We start from the raw sequence: 21,206 nt of genomic DNA, 5'->3' as shown, positions 1-21,206 counted from the left end.
TCCTTCCTGAGCGATACCGATTATTAGTAATCAAGGGCACCGATATTTGAGACCGATGTTCATTCAATTCTAACAACCTACATTAAATAAATATAATGTTTAAAAAGTATTTTGAATATAAACTGTGAAATGAAAACTGACAATAATTGTCATCTCAAGGTGTGTGAGTAATCAAAATTATATAACAGAGTACCTTGTGGTTTTTGCTAACAATCCCTGTGTCCGAAATCGCTCCTTACTCACTATATAGTTAGGACGCCATTTTGTAGTGCTGTCCGAAACCTCGGTGAGGATTATTTACACCCTATATAGTGCACTCAAAGTATCCCACAATGCATCATGAAAAGTAGTGTACAACGAAGGTCATTAACCAAAGCAGTATATCCCGTCATGTGTTGCGGTCGCTAGGGTATTAGGCAGAAAAAGAAATTTACCAGTCAAAAATAATATTTTATATAATCCTGATAAGCGCCGCAGGTGCGAAGACGAGCGCCGCAGGCGCGAAGTCCCTCTAGGGGGGTCTGGGGGCATGCCCCCCCAGAAAATTTTTGAAATTTAGACTTCATTTCCTGCATTCTAGGACATTTTCAGGGTGAAATGGCGTGTAATTTTTGATCAGAAATATTGCATATTTTTACTTTGTATTTTTTTCAGTTTCACTCCTGAATGTATCAGATGTATGTATGGTGTTTGATTTGGTAACAAAAGTGAAAAGAAAATAAACAACAATGAATTGTATATAATCTTTTGATCTAGTTACAGTATTTAATAAAAAAAAAAAAACAACAGTATTCTATTTTACCATACCCCAATGAAACCCCCTTGTTAATCAATGTATCACACATACCTTTTCTGTCTTTTTGTGGAAAAACGAATCAGTTTTTGTCACATTCAATTTGGGGCGTTTGTTGGGATTCATCTTGATCCAGAAGAGTGAGTCAGCAAAAAAAAATGCGGTTCTCCTGCCAAGAAAGAGGAAACTACAACGCAGGGTGTTTGGCAATTTTCGACCAATCAGAATTCGCGATTTATTCAGTCCGCATGTTACAAGATTCAGTGCGGGCCAAAATGGCGGAAACGATGAAATATTCTGATTTTTCATTTCAAGTTTTCAGTATTTTTCGTATTAAACTGTGTTTCTTACGATTTGTAAATGATGGCGGAACCACACACGGACTGGCCATCGGGAGTAGCGGGAGTTTTCCCAGTGGGCCGGTGGTTCAGTGTGGGCCGGCGGAGAAAAAAAAAAAAAAAACAGTTGCGCGCTGGCCTTTAATATGATAAGCAATGTTAACAGTTTCTTTAACAAACTGTTAACATTGCTTATCATATTAAAGGCCAGCGCGCAACTGTAATAAGCAATGTTAACAGTTTGTTAAAGAAACTGTTAACATTGCTTATCATATTAAAGGCCAGCGCGCAACTGTTTTTTTTTTTTTTTTTCTCCGCCGGCCCACGCTGAACCACCAGCCCACCGGGAAAACTCCCGCTACTCCCGATGGCCAGTCCGTGTGTGGGCGGAACATAACTGGATTTATCGGATGACATGTGGGAGTATTCATGTGCGAAAATTTTCGGCATTATCGTCCGTTTCAGTATCCGTCTGTGTGTATACTTGCCCGTTGAAATCGGCAATTGCCCGTCAAATTTACGGGTGGACGGGTCTCTGCCTAATACCTTAGCGGTCGCGCTGAAAGAAATCTCACCTCATCTCATTATCTCTAGCCGCTTTATCCTGTTTTACAGGGTCGCAGGCAAGCTGGAGCCTATCCCAGCTGACTACGGGTGAAAGGCGGGGTACACCCTGGACAAGTTGCCAGGTCATCACAGGGCTGACACATAGACACAGACAACCATTCACACCTACAGTCAATTTAGAGTCACCAGTTAACCTAACCTGCATGTCTTTGGACTGTGGGGGAAACCCACGCGGACACGGGGAGAACATGCAAACTCCACACAGAAGGGCCCTCATCGGTCACGGGGCTCGAACCCGGACCTTCTTGCTGTGAGGCGACAGTGCTAACCACTACACCACCGTGCTGCCCCCTGAAAGAAATCAAAGTTTCAAATTTGATTTAATAAAAGGCAGCGGCAAAGAAGAAAGTATTCAGCCTTGATTTTTTTTAAAAAAACTGAAAGATGCAGGTACTTTGTATTGATTAATGTGGGAAATATGCTCAGTATAATATGTATTTATCACAAAAACACATACATATGTTATTTACCAGCTGGGAGGTCCGTATCGTCAAATACCGTGACTGAAGTCTTGAAAGTACTGAGCGAGGCCCTCTGGGCTGAGGTCAGTATTCAAGGTCACGGTATTTCACCATACGGACCGACCTTAAGCTGGTAAATAATATATTTATTTTTTTCTTTACCAAATTCTAACAGAAAACGAGAGCACCCGAAAGGGAAAACCGAGCCAAGCCATCATTTTGAATCCTCATTCACGGCTGTAATGCAAATGGCTTCCTCCTCGGTATACAAGTGCACTTCCATGGCAGGAAAAAAACTACATTTTGCTGCCTATGTAGTCCCCTATTTATACAAAATTGAGTCATTCAGGATTCAGCCATGTTTTTGCTCGACGTTAGCAACAGTTACAGGTTTTTAGTTTTCTCCTGAAATGTTTCATTTTATTTCTCCTTCCTCAGGGTAGTAAAACTCGCTTTTGCTGTGAAGACTGTCGTTATCACTATCCATGCTGTAAAATTAATGCTATCCTCCTGAGAAATGCTGGCAAAAATTAATAAGATTTTTGATAATCTTATAAATAAATCTTATTAAAAAAAAAAGATAAATGTTGATAAAAAATGCTACTGTGTTTGTTGTTGTGAACGAGCGAATCACCAGAGATCCATAACCGGGGTTCGTAACTGGGGTCCGTATCGTAGGATATGGACCCGCTCGCCAGCCAATTAGAGCGCAGGATTTGATGGAAACCGGACCGCGAAAAAATAAATGTATTTATTATTTTGAAAACCCACCAGCCGACTGATCTGGCGCGTTTTAATTGTGCAACAGTAATGACGGAAATACCAGCATGGTGGACTACTGTCCGAAAGCAGGGTTTTTTTCCTTTTCCCCCCTCATTCAATTTTAACAATGAGCTCACTGTATAGTCCTCTATATAGTAATTCCCTATATAGGGAGTAGTGAACGAGTGAGTGATTTTGGACACAGGGAATGTTGTTTAACTCTGACGTACACCAAATAAAAACCGAAAAGCTCATTTGATAGTTACTTTATTGATCCCAAGCTGGGAAATTTATGTTAAAGCAGCAAGTTATCAGACGTGCGAAAAGAAAAAGACACGCTGTACAGTATAAAATAGATATATATTTTTTTAAATCCCAAGCACAGGCTGACTATATAATATACAGCTTAAAACGTAATGATAAAACTATATATCTGTGTATGTGCAGGGTTCCCCCTGGGTTCTGAAAAATATTCTCCACTTTTTTTCCCCTTGAAAAATAAAGTCAAATAAGTATTCTTCACTTTTTCTTGGTCTGTATTTTTCTTAGTTACCGACTTATCAAAGTGGACTGTATACAGGTTTATACCAACCAAACTGGCACAGTTCAAATATTTGTACAGATACAGTTAGGCCTCTCCATTACATATAAAATTTAGGCTCCACTCCAGCCTCTAATAAGAGAGACTTGATTTTGGGCACCCCGTGCACCATCAGGCTAAAATAAACCTCTTTAGTTTGAGCTTACTGAAGATTATTTTAGCAGGGAATTATTCAAAAGAGGTATTAGGATTCCCTTTAGCCTTTACTTCAACACACACAACTTGAACAGAGTCAAGAAGAATGTTGGAACAAACAACAGTGAAGGAATTCAAATTTCCCGTCGATTTACGAACCGAATACAGAATGATGCCGCATTTTACATCATGTGTTCGTTATTCCACGGGTCCAAGGTTACTCAAGTTTTCCTGGGGCTTGTATTTTTTAAGGGAGATTGGCATCGATAGGTTGGGGAGGTTATACCTAATTTTACAAGGTAATATTATCACCCACACACATTCAAAGGTTGATATCTTTATTACTGATTTTTGCACTGCTCTTTTTAAACGTATACTTCACTTCAGTTTCTGTCTCTTTATTATCATCAACATCCATAATGTCTCAGGAAACTGAAGCGTGTGTCAATTGACTTAAATATCGCGAGTAAAATTAATCATCAGTTTAATAAAAATATCATTTCTCCCTTACACATCTCTCCTTTAGGACCACAAAGAGACACATTCTAACCTACATTATTATATTACAACATTCAAAATCCCAGATGACAGCCAAGTCAGTTGATTTCTATTAATTGCTTACTTTTTTTTTTTTGAGGGTGAAAATACCTAGGAGCTATAGCCCTGAGTGATGGGGCCTAACGACACCACTGCGTTCGCCATGAGGACTCAACGCGCCATGCCGCCTGGAACACAGAGCCCTTCAGTCGCAGCACTTTCTCTTTGGCGTTTTTTGGCATTTACTGACTTTAGTATTACTGACACTGTCCGATGTGCTTGGGGACGGTAGGGGCTCTGAGTGTGCCTCCCCCGTGGCTGTTTCAGCCCTTAAATCATCGTCAGGGCTTGAAGAAGCTCACTCAAAAAATTCGCCAGCTTAGACTGCGCCATTGTTTGGTTCACGCAGAGATAATTACGCCACCACACCAGGCTGATTAAGACGCATTGCAATTGGTCAAAAGGTTGGTGCTCATTTGGTCATTATGTGTAGTCGATTTTTATTGGTCACAAGCACGTAGTCATTGTTTACACTCTGGCTTCCTGCCGTCTCTTCGCTGCAGTTGGATTTCAGCAAACAGACTGATTTCTAGAAAAGATGACTTCTGATAATGGTAAAGATGACAAATACATTCATCACTGTGACGACTGCTAGGAATTATACCTCCGCTCCGAAGTGGGGTGGGACTGGTTTATTTACCTCCGTCCGTCCATATTTCTGTCCGTCCAAAACACCCTTTTTCTCAACAACCACAAATCATAGCCACTTGGTACCAAACTTCAGTTTTCAGGTCTGTCACACAGCGACTTCCTGTTTACCGACTGAATGTATTTACAAAACATATAGGGTGGATTTGCAAAATTTTAGTAACATTTTTCTCAGCAACTACAAATCACAACTACTTGATATTTGGTACCGAGCTTCAGCGTGAGGTTCTATACCGTTTTCAGGTCTGTCGCACGTCGACTTCCTGTTTACCAACTGAATGTATTTACGAAACATATAGGGTGGATTTTGACGCTATTTCAAGACGCAAAATGCTATTTGAAAATGACGGTTTACCAGGATGCTATTTGAAATCCCTGGGGAGAGACACGGCTCTTTACTTGTTTCAGCGTTAATTATTTGTTGAAGTCAACATTCATAATAAGTGTCCTATTCCTTCGATTGCTTGCATTCTGATATAAGTGAGAGCAGGGGGATACATAAGTGAGTAGTAGCTCACAGTTGATCTTGTTTTCTCTTCATCACTGGATTATGTTCGTCAGTGACGAGCTCCAGCGGGCACCCTGCGTCTGTGAAAAGTTTAGCTTAAAAGACACCACAAAACAAACTGCACCTTGGATAACATTGACGATGTCATGTTTATTATGTAAATAGTTCTGTGTGAAAATTTTTTTTTTTTTCCTTTTAAAACATGTTCATCACCTTTTTAGTTACTTCCGTAATGTTACTTTTTCTGTTGTGTTTGATGTTTTTCATTCTTGCTCCACAGAAACGTGTATGTGGTGGACATCCGCTTCAGGAAAAAAGACCGAAACACTTCTGGAGAGCGATGAACTAATACCAAAACACCAAAGAACTAAATGTTGAACTTTTTAACTTGGAGTTTGCCTCCTGGTGTCCTCAATAAGTAGAGCCGAGGATGCAGATGTGTCCATGAAGGCCTTGTTTCAGCGCAGGCTTCAGAAACTGAGGCCCTAAACACAGCAGTACAATCTGCAGTCCACGTGTGTGAATGCTCACTGGCCCGGCTCTCTACAGAGATGGAGTCGTATCTTTTCCCCTTCGATGGGCTGATCTGCATGCTCCTGGGCATCTCCTTCACCGTGTGGTTCACACTCCTCCTGGTTTTCATCATCGTACCTGCAGTGTTCGGCGTGTCCTTTGGCATACGGCGACTGTACATGAACTCACTGCTGAAAATATTTGAGGTGGGTGTTACGATCATGGGGTATCTTCAGCGTGATCCGAGATCACAGAATTCTGTTTAGGAAAACGGTACGTAGCTCAAGTGTTATTGCTTAGTCATAGCCACAGTTTTGTCTTCTGAACGGAGTTGTGGGATTGGTCTTTGAGAAGGAGACATGCTGCTTGAGATTAGTTCAAGAGAAGCTGACCTTTGGGTGAATGGGACACGCCAAGCATTTGCTGCCCAAATACTCCAAATGCATACCTCTCCCAAAAGGGTGTGTGGGATGCCATGAAGCTTTTACCTCTCAGAAATGAGTCAGAGAGAGGGAGGGAGGAATGTCCTCTGGTGCCTTGGTACCTGAAGGCTAGCTTAGTGCTTGGATTAGGGGTGTGAGTGAGTCCTGCTTTGAAGTCATTCATTTATCAGTCATTTAGTGAAGTTGTGTGTGAATGTTTTTGAAAGAAGAAGAAGCCTTTATTTGTCACACGTACACTCAAGCACAGACTTAAGCACACAGTGAAATTCCTTCTCTGCATTTAAAGGGGAACTGAAGGCAAATTTTCTATTATCAAAATTCTCTTATCTCATTTTGTTAACTATAGGAATGCATTTTTGATCGCTATTTTGTCACTGCTAGAGCAAGTTGAGTGTTTGAAATATGCTCTGTAATATATCAGTCCATATGTCAAAGGAATGGGCGTAAACGAGATTCGTTGAGACCTGTGCGAGACATCGTAGGACGGAAGTAAAACGTACAGCGGAAATCAAAGCGACCAACATCTGCCAACGCTGTCAAAAGACGCGCGCCCTCTTTCAAATGCTGATGTAATCAAGCCGGAAGTTTTGTTTGTTTTGATAGGCAGCAATAGTCATTTAAACTCGTTTTTGTGCAGTATTTCATTTGGAAAATGGTTTTCAAAATGGCGGCACTGACACTTCACATTTTGAAGTCTCGCACAAGTCTCATGAAGATCGCACAGATAAGCGACGCCTGCCGTGGACCAAACGAACTAAATTCAACATGGTTAAAAACCGAATAGGCCGATTAAGTATAATATTTAATTGCAATTAGTTGCCAATACGAGTCACGATATAAGGTTACTAAAACCGAAAACGTATCGTTAATTAAGAAATAAAGCAAGTTTAAAAATGACTTCAGCTCTCCTTTATCCTGTCTGAAGCAGTGAACACGTACGTGCGCGTGCGCGCGCACACACCCTGTGCTACAGCGCCCGGGGAGCAGTTGGGGGGGGTAAGTACCTTGCTCAAGGGCACTTCAGCTCAAGGCCGCCCCATGTTAACCTAACCGCATGTCTTTGAACTCTAGGGGAAACCGGCGCACCCAAAGGAAACGCACACAGACACGGGGAGAACATGCAAACTCAACACAGAAAGGCCCCCGTCGGCTGCTGGGCTCGAACCCAGAACCTTCTTGCTATGAGGCGACAGCACTAACCACTATGCCACCGTGCCAGACAATTTTAAGAAATTACATATTTAGCGACGCGCACAAAACTCCATAAAAGGCAAAGCTTACAGAGAATTGAAACTGACAAAATGATGGCTAAACAGTGAAAGACCCAGCTGCACTTGCAAGTCCTGCTAATTTGTACAGTTTGAAACTTATCAATCAAGGTTCACATTAGTAAGTCTCGTATGTAAATTTAAAGCTCTTAAATGATGCAGATGTTTTTCCCAAACAAACTGGATCTGGTTTGATAACTGAGCCCCACTGTTTAATATTATTCATTATATTATCCTCCTGTTCAGAATCCTCACTAGAACTCACAGTTGGTTAGTCTTTTCGCTCTTTTTTTTTCCCCCTCTCTCTTTACCATTGTTTTTGTTTCAGTGGGCCACCCTGAGGATGGAGAGAGGAGCGAAAGAGAAGAACCAGCAGCTCTATAAACCATACAGCAACGGTGAGATAACGGTCACTACCGCTACGTTATAAGTAAGGAATGATATTTTAAACAAAAAAAGGTGCTTTTCATTATCATCACACAGTAAATCCCAGCGGTATGATTAGGGATCAGTTGCACCAGGCAGATTCTACCATAACAGAGGCCAGTTAAGTCCCATCTCCTTAAATTGCTGAATTGATTATTTTGATCATTCTGTTAAGTTTTTCTAGTAGCATTTGGGGTCTTGGACATTCACAGTAAATTTTAGGACAGTAGTCCTGGTAACTAATTAATAAAAGCCTGACATGACAGACATGCTAAATGACAATAGAAACACATCGGTTTCTATCATCAAAATCTGACAGACAAACTAACGTCTACCATCATATTCTGACAGACACTCTAGATGACAATAGCAGCAAAACTGTTTCTTACATTATTAATCTGACAAATTTAGTAATAATATTAAATACCTCATCACTAGAACCAAATAATAAAATAAAATTTATTTTCAAAATTGAAATATCAACAATAATTGTCAGAACAGTGACGACAGACACGACTGTGTCACTTTCGCGGGGAAATAACACATTGAAATGGCCCGTCGGCTGAAAGGGTCGCAAGTGGCTCTGATTTATCTCAACTTAGTTTTCCTCCAGAAAAATTTAAATATGAATGCACAAATATATTCTCAATGTTTCTTTCGTCAAAAATTTCTATCGTCAGGATAGCTGACTGAAAATCTTACCTTGATTTATTTGATGAAATCGAGCTGTCAGAACTCCAAGTCTTGCCCGGAAGTAAATGTCTGCTGTCACAAAAATCACGCACAGTAGAATTTCCTCTTTGCGTCAGTCAACATGTGCGTGGTGAGGGCTTGAATTTTGCTATCGTCAGGTGCATTTGACCGACAGACTGACGATAGCAGTTTTTAAAAATAACTGTGGGCTTCTCTCGTGAAAGAAATTGTTTTTTCGCTGTTGATCTATTTCAACTCTATCTGTTGACACCCAAAAATGATAAACCCTGCTTCCGCACGATAACTACCAAAGATCCATAATGGCTGAGTCTATCGTCAGGTCATCTGACAGAAATTCACTGACGATAGCAACAGGGATAATGAAAGTGATTTTTAAAATGGGAGTTATGTCTGTCAGATATGTCAAAGAAATAGAACTTTATTCTTTAAAAATCTTTTATTGATCTACTCGGTGTATTTTTAAATGACGTGCTGTTTTAGAAGACCAAATACCATATTTTCAATCTTGAAAATATTACCTCACTGAAAAAAGGACAAGAAAAATTTCTTATTTTGTGGGCAAGTGGTTAATGGATCCAGTTACGGTAGAATCTGCCACCAGTTAAACTTCAGTTGGGTGTAAATTCTCTGCTCAAGTGGTAATAAAACACAAAGTGCAGCTTTGCAACAAGAGTGCCCGGTTTCACCATCCAAGGTCGATCAGTCACCCAATCTGACCTGGAGCTCTGTGATCTCTATTTCCACTCAGCCAAAACAGAAGTGCTCATATCAACCTGTCCTCATAATGTCAGAGTCGGCAAATGTCTGTTCTGTGGCACAAGATCAGAGCAATAACACACCTTGCAGAGTTTCTGTTATATCTACAGAATTCAGGATTCCACACTGATGCAGTGTTGATGTAATTAAGTTAGTAATATCATGTGATTTTTTTTTTTTTTTTTTTTCCCCCCTGCTCAGGGATCATCGCGAAGGAGCCAGCATCACTGGAGCAGGAAATACAGGAAGTGAGGCGAGTAGGCGGAGCCGAGGCCGAGTTCGACATGTCGGACATCTTGTTTTTCTGCCGTCGTGGAGTCGAGAGCATTGTGGATGATGAGGTAACGAAGCGCTTCACTGCTGAGGAGCTAGAGTCGTGGAACCTGCTGACGCGCAGCAACTATAACTACAACTTCCACAACATCAGTACACGGTTGACGGCACTGTGGGGGCTCGGCATGCTCATCCGCTACGGCATCCTGCTGCCTCTCAGGTAGGGTGCAGCGCTAGAAATGGGGTGGAGACATAGTGTTTTATAGGGAGAGTTAGGGTAGATTGTTGATATTAATCTGTTAATAACGTGGTAATGCTGCCATGGCATCTAGTGCCCTTGGCTGCTTGGGTTAGAGGGATGGATACGGAATGCTGTTCTGCTTTATGTATGAAATAATCATAAATAACAGATGAAGTAATGACTCCTACAGCCTATATAGTTCTTATAGAGGTTAAAAGTTTTCACACCTAAGGTAAAGACGGGGTTTTTTTTGTTTGTTTTTTGTTTTTAAAACAACTCCACACATTCCATGCTACCATATGTTTCCAGTGTTGAGTCATTTAGGGTATCTAGATTATTTCCATAAAAGTTTATTTCAAAATAAAAGCCAAGAGACATTTATTTCAGCTTTTATTTACCATCTCAGATTTTCAGTAAGTCAGAAGTTTCCATAGACTTTGTTACCATTTGCTGGCATTGCCTTTTAATTTCTTGAGCTTGAATCAAACACTTGAGGTAGCCTCCCACATGCTTCTCACACTACTTTACCGGACTTTTGACTCATCATTTCTTGCTTGAACACTTTTTGTATTTAATTCAATTCACAAATGTATTTATTTTTTCCCCTCTGGTTCGGTCCACAGGTATACCCCTAATCAACTCCTAATTATAGCAATGGGCTAATCAGAAGCTTCTAAAAGTCATTAGATCAATTTCTGGAATCTTTCTTACTAGTTAAGGAGACCGTCCACATGGTGTATTTAAACTTTTGACCCCTGGAATTCTGATCTAGTGAGTTCCGGCTGAAATAAATCTGTCTCAAACTGATTGTTTTACATTTTCCTCTGTTATGAACAAAGTAGATGTTGTAAATGACTCGCGAAAAGAAATGCATGGTGGCGTGTGGAGTTACAGTTGTGGTCAGAAGTTTACATGCAGTGACATCAATGTCATCTTGGATATGAATGTCATGGCAATATTTGGGCTTTCAGTAATTTCTTTGAACTGTTCTTTTTCTGTGGCAGAACGATTGTACAGCATACATCGTTAATTAAAAAAAAAAAACACCACTAGAATTTGGTGCACAAGTTTTAATTTTCTTTGGGTTTTCTGGAATCAACACAGGGTCAAAATTATACGTACAAGGTCAAAAATTTACATACGCTCACTTTGATTATTAATTCAGAGGTGCTGAAACTTCCAAAACGTCTCTTATCTTGCCAAGGCCGAGGTCTCTTAACTTCCTGTTAGTGATCATGATTGACTACAGCTGGTAGCTTCTCTGTGCCTTCATAAAAAAGGTTTGTTTACAGCACTCATTGGATTGACCAACACACAGTAAAATGGGAAAGTCCAAGGAGCTCAGTGCAGATCTGAGAAAGAGGATTGCAGATATACACAACTCCGGAATGTCTTTTGGAGCCATTTCTAAACAACTGCAAATTCCAAGATGAGTTCAAGCAATTGTATGCAAGTTATTGTGAGGTGTAGTCACTTTGCCAAGCCACTTTGCTTCAAGAAAACCCAAACTGTCACCCTCAGTTGAAAGGAAATTGGTTTGGATGGTCAGGAATAATCTGGAAACCACCACGCCACAGCCCTGCCATGAACTGGAAGCTGATGGATCACTGTCTACAGTTCAGATCACCATGGACTAATGGCCCTTTTCCACTACCCTTTTTCAGCTCACTTCAGCCCGACACGGCTCGCGTTTCGACTACCAAAAACCAGCACGACTCAGCTCGTTTCAGCCCTGCTTAGCCCCTAAAACTCGCACCGTTTTGGAGTGGGGCTGAAGCGAGCCAAAGCGAGCCGAGTGAGGCTGGGGGCGTGAGCAGACACTCCCCTGTGCACTGATTGGTGAGGAGGCGTGTCCTCACATGCCCACACACGCCCCGCGAGCGCGCTGGGATCTGTAAACACCGCAAACCCGGAAGAAGAATAATTACGAATTACGAGAATTTCTGAAGCCTTATGCGCCTCGCCTCATCTATACGCTCTTGCCAGTATCTGTTGGCGTTGTCTGTGACAACAAGCCACAGCACCAAGACCAGCAACACTAACGACTCCATGTCCTCCATGTTTATTGTTTACTATCCGGGTCGTGAGACTACTGCTTAAAAGATCACTGAATCAGTGACATACAGAGCATCGTGCACGAGTTCGCGGAGCGCAAGGCTCGTCGTATGCCCTTCAAATAACGCGCGCAGTAGGCTATTGATGTTTTATTATGAGCCATGTACAGTATGTCGCCGAATGTTTTTTTGTTTGAGTTACATGTTCGTTTGAAGGACTTAATGTACAAAATAACATAGTTGCACCCCGTAGTGTTGAAATTGGTAAACACAGTGCATTCAGTGAGGTTTGCACCGCCCTCCTTTTATTTCTGACTCTTCCTGTCACCGTTGCAACCTCTGAGCGCTCATTCGTATGCCCTTCAAATAATGTGCGCAGTATAGGCTATTGATGTTTTATTATGAGCCATGTACAGTATCCTAATGTTTTTTGTTTCTGAGTTACATGTTTGTTTGAAGGACTTGATGTACTAAATAACATAGTTGCACCCGGTAGTGTTGAAATTGGTAAACACCGCAGTTGCGGACATTTTGTAGCCTAAAATGATGTTATGATAAGCTTTAATAAAGGGCCCGGTCATTTGCCCCGCCCCCGGCCCGGCTCTGACTTGTTCCGCCACTGTCACTGATGTCACTGTTTGCGCTGCTTAACGACATCACGTGACGTCCACCCACTTTCGCTAACTCCACCCAATGTGTCCACCCACTTCCAGCCAGCACGGTTCAGCGCGGTTGTAGTCGAAATGCAACTCCAACAGCCCCGCTCAGCTCGACTCAGCACGGCACGGCTCAGCCGCGTTTGTAGTGGAAAAGCGGCATAAGAGGCTGCTATCCAAGAAATGACCCCCTGCTCCAAAATTGGCACCTTCAAGCTTAACTAAAGTTTGAAGCTGACCACACGGACAAAGAAAAAGCCTTCTGTAGGATAGCTGTATGGTCAGATGAGATAAAGATTGAGTTGTTTGACCAAAATGACCACCATGTACAGAGGGACACTGTACCAGCTGGTGGTGGTGGTAGGATCATCATGCTCTGGGGCTGTTTTGCTGCCAGGGGAACTAGTGCATTGCACAAAGTGGATGGAATAATGAAGAAGTAGGACTACCTCAGAATTCTTCAGCATAAACCATCAGAAACTTGAACACGACTTGGGAGTTACAACAGGACAATGAACCCAAACATGCATGAGAGCTGGTTGTGGAGGATAAAGCAGGCTAACATTAAGCTTAAAACAAGCCCTGACTTCAACCCTTTTGAAAATATGTGGACCGTGCTTATAAGTTGAGTCCATGCCAAGAAAAAAAAAAAAAACATTTAATTGAACTCTACCAGTTCTACCATGTAGAGTTGTGAAATATCCAACCAGAATTCTGCCAGAAGCTTGTTCATGGTAAACAAAAATGTTTGGTCATGGTGAATCTTGCGAAGAGACATTTTACCCAAATATTAGGTGTACTGAATGTATAATTTTTGACCCTGTGTTGATTTCAGAAAACCCAAAGAAAATTAACAGAATTATAGTGGTGTGTGTAATATAATATTCTGCAACAGAAAAAGAACAATTCAAAGAAATTACTGAAAGCCCAAATATTGCCATGACATTCATGTCACTGTATGTAAACTTCTGACCACAATTGTATGAAAAATTGAGATTAAATATCTTGAGTAGGTGTATGCAAACTTTTGGCCTCCATTATATGTCCAGTAGGGAGCTGTTTAGGATTCAGCTGCAGTCCATGGGTAATGAAATAATGACTTGTACACTTGATATAGTGAAACATCCCCTACATGTTCCTGAGAAAGCTACACCTGCTATGTAGGGTGCATCAGTTGCCCACTAAAAATGAAAAGTTCCTCCGATCATGATGCATTTTTGTTTTTATGTTCCTTTTGGTAAGAAAACACACTGGGTGAAATATTTTTGACAAAATTCAGAAGTTTAATGGTGGCACCAGGAGCTCAAAGTTATGGAAAAAGCTGCTATTTTATGACTTTTATGACAAAATTTCGATCACTTTTCATGAAACATTATGGCACCTTATAGAGTATACCAAATATCTTAGATACACATTTTTAGGACATATTCTAAATATATTATCAAGCACAGTTTGAGTTTTAGCTGTTCATTGAATCATTGTTCAACTACTTTTAAACAATACAAATGTATTATGAATCACATTAATGCTTCTCAATCCCTTGCAAAGGTTCTTAACATGATCTCTGGGTCACAAGAAATCAATAAATGGAGTCCAACATTGTGATTCAAACCTTGCGCGAAAACATAAAATAAGCGTTTTTTGGCAAAAAATGAACCTCATGGTGCCACCATTAGACTTTTTGAATATGGTCAAAAAATTTTACAGGATGTCTTTATTGGTGAAAAGGAACACCTAAACAAAAATGCATCAGATTTTATGAAAGTGAGGGCAACTGATGCACCCTACTGCTATGGCTTATTTGATTTTGCTGTGGGTTAAAGTGGATAAATGGTGTACCGTGTTTAATAGGGAGGGTTAAGGGGATAAATGGTGCACCATGTTTGATTGGGAGGGTTAGGGTGGATAAATACGGCACTGTGTTAAATCAGGAGGATTAAAGAGATAAATGGTGCCCTTTTTTAGGGTTTATTTGTGCAACATTAAGACACTGCACTTTTGAATGAACGCAGGGTCACTCTGGCTTTTACTGGCGTCGGACTCCTCGTAGTTCTCACCTCCCTCATCGGCCTGCTCCCAAACGGCAGGTAAGTCCATTTTCTTAATTGGTGACTGACATTTGTCAAAATCCCAGGCAAGTCTATTATAGAAAGTAGAGTTCTTGTTGCTAGTTGACTTGAACTGTAAAAGAAAACAAGACGAAACAAGAATTCATAGCAAGTTTATGAGAACATCTTTCCTGTTGTTCATGCCATTCATGCTGATATCATCACACAGGACTTCAGTGTAACGTCGGCTCACTGGTAAAGGGATATTAGGTTCGTCTAAGCCCAGACATGATTAAAATAATATCATGCTGTTTCAGACCGTGTTTTCGTCACACTTGTCAATAATTTCAATGGTGTTGCTTATAAAAATGTTCGTACAAGTGGCCCACACAGCCAGTCACTACACTATAAAATGTTCACAGTGTATAACGTAGGAATATAGTTGCCAGTGTGAGCCAGAGGTTATGAAGGTACAGTGAGTGGTGATTTTGTTGTTTCTGACAGGACGAAAAATTTCCTGAGTGAAAAAGTGCATCTGATGTGCTACAGGATCTGCGTTCGAGCTCTCACCGCCATCATCACATACCACGACAGGTAACTCTGTGCCTATATTTAATATTCATCATAATTATTCGCGGGGCGGCACGGTGGTGTAGTGGTTAGCGCTGTCACCTCACAGCAAGAAGGTCCTGGGTTCGAGCCCCGGGGCCGGCGAGGGCCTTTCTGTGTGGAGTTTGCATGTTCTCCCCGTGTCCGTGTGGGTTTCCTCCGGGTGCTCCGGTTTCCCCCACAGTCCAAAGACATGCAGGTTAGGTTAACTGGTGACACTAAATTGACCGTAGGTGTGAATGTGAGTGTGAATGGTTGTCTGTGTCTGTGTCAGCCCTGTGATGACCTGGCGACTTGTCCAGGGTGTACCCCGCCTTTCGCCTGTAGTCAGCTGGGATAGGCTCCAGCTTGCCTGCGACCCTGTAGAAGGATAAAGCGGCTAGAGATAATGAGATGAGATGAGATAATTATTCGCTAATGGAGTTTATAACACCATTATATTGTGTATCTGTGTTTGTTCTCACTGGCCAGAGTCCTTGTAATGCAGTGACTTCTTGGTGTACCAGATTGTCACACAAAACATAAAAATGGTGTTCGGACTGAGGAAACTTTAGCCTGGGAAATCCCATGCTGCTTTGCACAATCGTTCCGATCTGAAAAGACAGCATGGAAACTATGGTCTAAAGGCTCGCCTGAGTTAGGGAGCCAATCAGAGAGTGGGGAGGGGTGGAAAGACGGTGACGCGTACTACTCGACAAACGGAAGCTTGTAGTTTAAATGTGAAAATATTTCATATTGAATTTCACAATTCAAAGTGTGGTTTTTTTGGTAATAAGTGAAGGCTATTTGCCATGTGATATTTAAGTTTTTCAGAAGTGTTCTTAGAGAGCTAAGATTAAGTTTAAACTACATTCTCAGTTGTGTAAATGCATTTTGAGCCACTTGAGCATATTGCTACAGACATGTAAAGCATATGATACTTTTGTTTGAGCGTACCTCTATTGAAAAGAATAGTGTTATATTTCAACACAAAGACATTTAAGAAGCTTGTAGTTTATTTGGGACTGTTTACGGATCACATTTAACATGGCGGCGAGCGATACGAACCAAACTTTCGATCAAGCTTTAGACACTGTTCTGAATAGTTTAGAGCGAAAGTTTGTTTTAAAAAAAGAACAGCGTTTGGCGTTAGTCTTTCTTCGCCTCTTCGTCGCTCTAACTACGTCACCGGGTACAACTGCCATGATTGGCCATGGGCTACGTATACGCCAAATGATAGACATTCGCAACGTCCAATAAACGGCCGTTGACAATCGTAAACCACACCTCCCCTACGAGAAATTCAATAGGCGGATTCCAGACCATATTTCACTTGTGATATGGTCTGGTGTTAACCAGGCTAAGGAAACTTGATGCACAGTGATTTTTAAAGTTGAATAATACAGAAAGCTAAAACTAGTCTTTTGGGTAAATATGGGTCTGACCTTGTAAGTGTTTTAAAAAAAAAAAAATTTTAAATGCAGCGATTATAGTATAATGAATTAGTTTTTGCTGGTGAGACATGCATACTCAATACACTAGGATGTCATGTTTATAAATAGTTTTAATCGAATAGAAATGTGCATTACATCTTGAACAACATGAAAGAACATTTCATGTGCTATTAAAAAGGTGATTAATTTACATTTCCAGTCCCACCCAACATCTGCCATTTTCCTTTCCACAGTGAAAACAAACCCAGGAATGGAGGCATTTGTGTGGCCAATCACACGTCGCCCATCGACGTCATCATCCTGGCCAGTGATGGCTGCTACGCCATGGTAACTCTTTTATTGTGTGTTTCATGTTCAAGATATTTTTGGACTTGATGTTGAAAATATTGTAAATAAGCAGTGTGTGTGTGTGTTAGGTCGGGCAGGTCCATGGTGGCCTTATGGGCGTGATTCAGAGAGCGATGGTCAAAGCCTGTCCGCACATCTGGTTTGAGAGATCAGAGGTTAAAGATCGACACCTAGTGGCCAAACGGTAAAGTTACATAATAAATAAGCTGAAAAACATCTTGAGCTAATTTGTTGTGACCTAATAAAGCATGGTCTAATTCATATGTTTTTGTGATGTTTTCATATTTTTCAAAAATATTTTTATAAAACATTTGTATATTTGCCATTTTTATATTTACAGTCTCAGTGATCATGTTGCAGACAAAACCAAGCTGCCCATCCTCATTTTCCCAGAGGGTAAGAATTAATCACACACCATTATGGCTATTATTATTTTTTTCATTCATTCATTCCCAATAGGAACATACTAAATTCTTCAGGATTGGTGTTCCCTTCCCTAGGTACCTGTATTAATAACACCTCAGTAATGATGTTTAAGAAGGGAAGCTTTGAAATCGGATGCACGGTGTATCCAGTGGCTATAAAGGTAATGGCATTTGTTTCAATTTCATGCCCTCTGCATTGCAGTTGTATAGGGAGATTAATCGTGTGTGCGTATATGAAGTGTATATTAGGGTGCATCAGTTGCCCTCACTTTCATAAAATCTGATGCATTTTTGTTTGGGTGTTCCTTTTCACCAATAAAGACATCCTGTAAAATTTTTTGACCATATTCAAAAGTCTAATGGTGGCACCATGAGGTTCATTTTTTGCCAAAAAACGCTTATTTTATGTTTTCGCGTAAGGTTTGAATCACAATGCTGGACTCCATTTATTGATTTCTTGTGAGCCAGAGATCATGTTAAGAACCTTTGCGAGGGATTGAGAAGCATTAATGTGATTCATAATACATTTGTATTGTTTAAAAGTAGTTGAACAATGATTCAATGAACAGCTAAAACTCAAACTGTGCTTGATAATATATTTAGAATATGTACTAAAAATGTGTATCTAAGATATTTGGTATACTCTGTAAGGTGCCATAATGTTTCATGAAAAGTGATCGAAATTTTATCATAAAAGTCATAAAATAGCAGCTTTTTCCATAACTTTGAGCTCCTGGTGCCACCATTAAACTTTTGAATTTTGTCAAAATATTTCACCCAGTGCGTTTTCTTACCAAAAGGAACATAAAAACAAAAATGCATCATGATCGGAGGAACTTTTTATTTTTAGGGGGCAACTGATGCACCCTAGTGTATATACTTCTCTGAATCCCAGCACTCTACAGTGCACTACAGAGCATGCAGAATTCTTTATTACGTGCCCTATGTTTAACAGTTATTCAGCGAACGTGAAGTAAATATCGGTGAACAATAACTGAGATGAACTTGGTTATTATTCATCAATATTCACTGAGCCTGAGGCAGAGATTTGTTTTAGTATAAATGCACAGGTGACACTTTCTTTAAAAAAAATCATGTTTTAAAAAAAAATGTATTTCAAACTTTAAAAGCGGCATGCAAATGTAATAAAGGCACGCAGACTTGTCACTTATCTACGCCGATTCTTACAAAATACTTTGTTTTGCAATAGATAAAATAAATCACAATTCCACCTTACCCTTCAGTAGTTTTAGATCAAACTTCATAGCATCTTTAGTGCTTTTAGGAACAGCATTTTCTTTCATAATTTTGTAATTTTTCCTCACTTGCGGTGACAAAGCGATTGGCCACCATTTTGCCGAGTTGCTCATTGAGAAATAGTCCTGAGTTTATCGACCAATCAGCATGCGTGATTTACTATAATATTAAAGTATATTTTAACAAGGTTAAAGGAAAATTCAAGGATTTTTTTTTTTTTTTTTTTTTAATCTGAGCCGTATTTTCCCGTCTCTTTGGGTCCAAATATTTACTAGGAATAAAAACAATTGATATCAGTCCAGTTCTGCATTAGAATGCTATAAATGGCAACCATAAAATGGCTATACAGTGTAATCCTATAGGGCAATCATCTGTGTCAAGCTAAACAGCTTGCTTTCACTACTGACGGGCTAATAATGTTATCAGAAGTGTCTGACAACATGGAAAGGATCCCTACAGAGATACCCCCTGGGTCTGTTTACCGCAGTAACTGTAAAGAAACTGTAGAAAATGACTGTTTCTTCCAGCGCCCCATTCAGTGCCTGTAGTCAGGGGTTAAATTGGGATTGGTTATGTGGGGGGGCTCTGCCTCGTACCCGCCCCTGCCCCCGCCGCCCTGCCCCAATATACTTTTTGGAAAATAACCCTCTAATTTGATAACCATATCATATTGCACAGAGATATACACCTTATCTGTGTGTTGTAGGCCTATGTGTGTCTTGTAGTGCCCCCCTACACATTATGGCAGTTTGAATGTAGATTGGTTGGCCAATGTAACAGATTGTACAGGTTGTTGTACATTGGTTTGAAGGAAATGATTAGTGGGGGGTCTGGGGGTCCTCCCCCAGAAGTTTTTTATTATCATACATGTTATTTGCTGAATTCTGGTGCATTTTAATAAGTTGTTAGCTGACTTTACAGAGGTAGGTTGAGCAATATCATGTTAAATCTTGTCACATGCCTACAGGTGAAAAATGTGAAGGAGAAATGTTCAGTGAGAAAATTTGAAGGCTTGCACAATCTTAAACCAAAACAGTTGATTTATTTTGGAGGATAAATGTTAAATATGCCAAAACACTGTCAGTCAAATTGTCAATCAAATATATTCATGCAGTGAATGCAACCAAATACAAACAACACTATAACATTGGAAGCATTTATTATTATTGTTGTTATTATTATGTATTCAATTATTTATTTGGCATGTGGTGCTTTTTGTATTGTCTAGAACAGGGGTTTTCAAAGTGTGGGAGAGTCAGCCCCCCCCTCGGAGAGCAAATAACAGCGCCCCCCCCCCAATTTTTGTTGTTGCTATACTTAATGTTCCATTCGTATTTTTAAAAAATGGTTGTTGTACACATTTTTCTTTTTTTCTTTTTCACATTTTAAACATCTGTGCTTTTTAAAACATCTTGTTTTACACATTTTAAACATCTCATAGCATCGTTAGCTAGCATCTCTTGGCAGACAACACACTGTGGCAGTGGAGCATCTTCAGATCCAGTCCATGAAAATCCAAACTTTAAATAATCGTGGTCATACTTCCTTCTTTTTCCAGTCCCCCAGGATTCCGCGGGCCTTTTTTGTGATTGTTGCGGGCTAAAATGTCTGATGTTGCGGGGGTTTCCAAAAAAATTGCGATGAAAGTTGTGGTGTTTTTTAGGTTTTTGTTGCGATTACATTGCGGGAGGAAGTGAAAGTTGCGAGAAATTGTTGCGATTTTCTCTTTTTGTGATTAAAATTGAGTGATATGTTAAATATTAAGTTATTACTGAAAAACTATTGATTAAAAAACAAAGACACTGAGAAATGGTCCTATAAACAACTTTACCAATATAAAAGATTACCAGGACTACAAAAATGCAGAAAAATAGGCTTTACTTATCCAAATGCACCTGTTGGTTCAAAAGTTAAAGTGCAGAGAACCTCACAGCACAACATGAAGTTACCTTCAAATATAATATAAATGCATCAGCTTTCATGTAAGAAAAAAAACTATTAATACTAGTACTGTGTGCAGGCAGTCTCTCCTGAAGACTAAATTAAACAATAATCATAAACTAATAAAATAAATGGCTCAGGCTTCATAGAAGGAAAAAAAATTGAACAGAATCTCACAGTATGATGCTGAAGCTGCCTAAACAATGGAAAATAAAATACCATTTTGGCAAAAATGTTGGCATCCATTACTTTCTTGTATTAAGTAAAAAAAAAAATAAAGTGCACACAGTGCTTCACTGTAAACATCACACACTTTCAGTAACAGAATTTA

The 21,206-nt window shown here is 40.1% G+C and overlaps 1 protein-coding gene across 2 annotated transcripts in view; it reads left to right on the top strand.

Moving 5' to 3' along the window:
- gpat4 (glycerol-3-phosphate acyltransferase 4) overlaps positions 1-21,206 on the top strand; it is a 30,530-nt gene that overhangs the window by 705 nt on the left and 8,619 nt on the right. The window contains exons 1-10 of one of the 2 annotated variants that reach the window (XM_060908958.1): positions 4,359-4,718; positions 5,751-6,189; positions 8,023-8,092; positions 9,792-10,083; positions 14,827-14,901; positions 15,367-15,456; positions 17,138-17,231; positions 17,321-17,436; positions 17,593-17,648; positions 17,753-17,838. In XM_060908958.1, the coding sequence (XP_060764941.1) occupies positions 6,022-6,189; positions 8,023-8,092; positions 9,792-10,083; positions 14,827-14,901; positions 15,367-15,456; positions 17,138-17,231; positions 17,321-17,436; positions 17,593-17,648; positions 17,753-17,838 (1,047 nt within the window). In that variant the 5' untranslated portion in view covers positions 4,359-4,718; positions 5,751-6,021. Of the gene's footprint in view, positions 1-4,358; positions 4,719-5,750; positions 6,190-8,022; positions 8,093-9,791; positions 10,084-14,826; positions 14,902-15,366; positions 15,457-17,137; positions 17,232-17,320; positions 17,437-17,592; positions 17,649-17,752; positions 17,839-21,206 lie in introns of those variants that run through there. The other variant, XM_060908957.1, reaches the window with a different exon arrangement.

The sequence above is a fragment of the Neoarius graeffei genome, chromosome 25, assembly GCF_027579695.1.
Source record: "Neoarius graeffei isolate fNeoGra1 chromosome 25, fNeoGra1.pri, whole genome shotgun sequence".
Lineage (NCBI taxonomy): Eukaryota > Metazoa > Chordata > Actinopteri > Siluriformes > Ariidae > Neoarius > Neoarius graeffei.
Note: the sequence above shows the minus strand (reverse complement) of the source record. Positions and strands in the feature narration are given on the sequence as shown.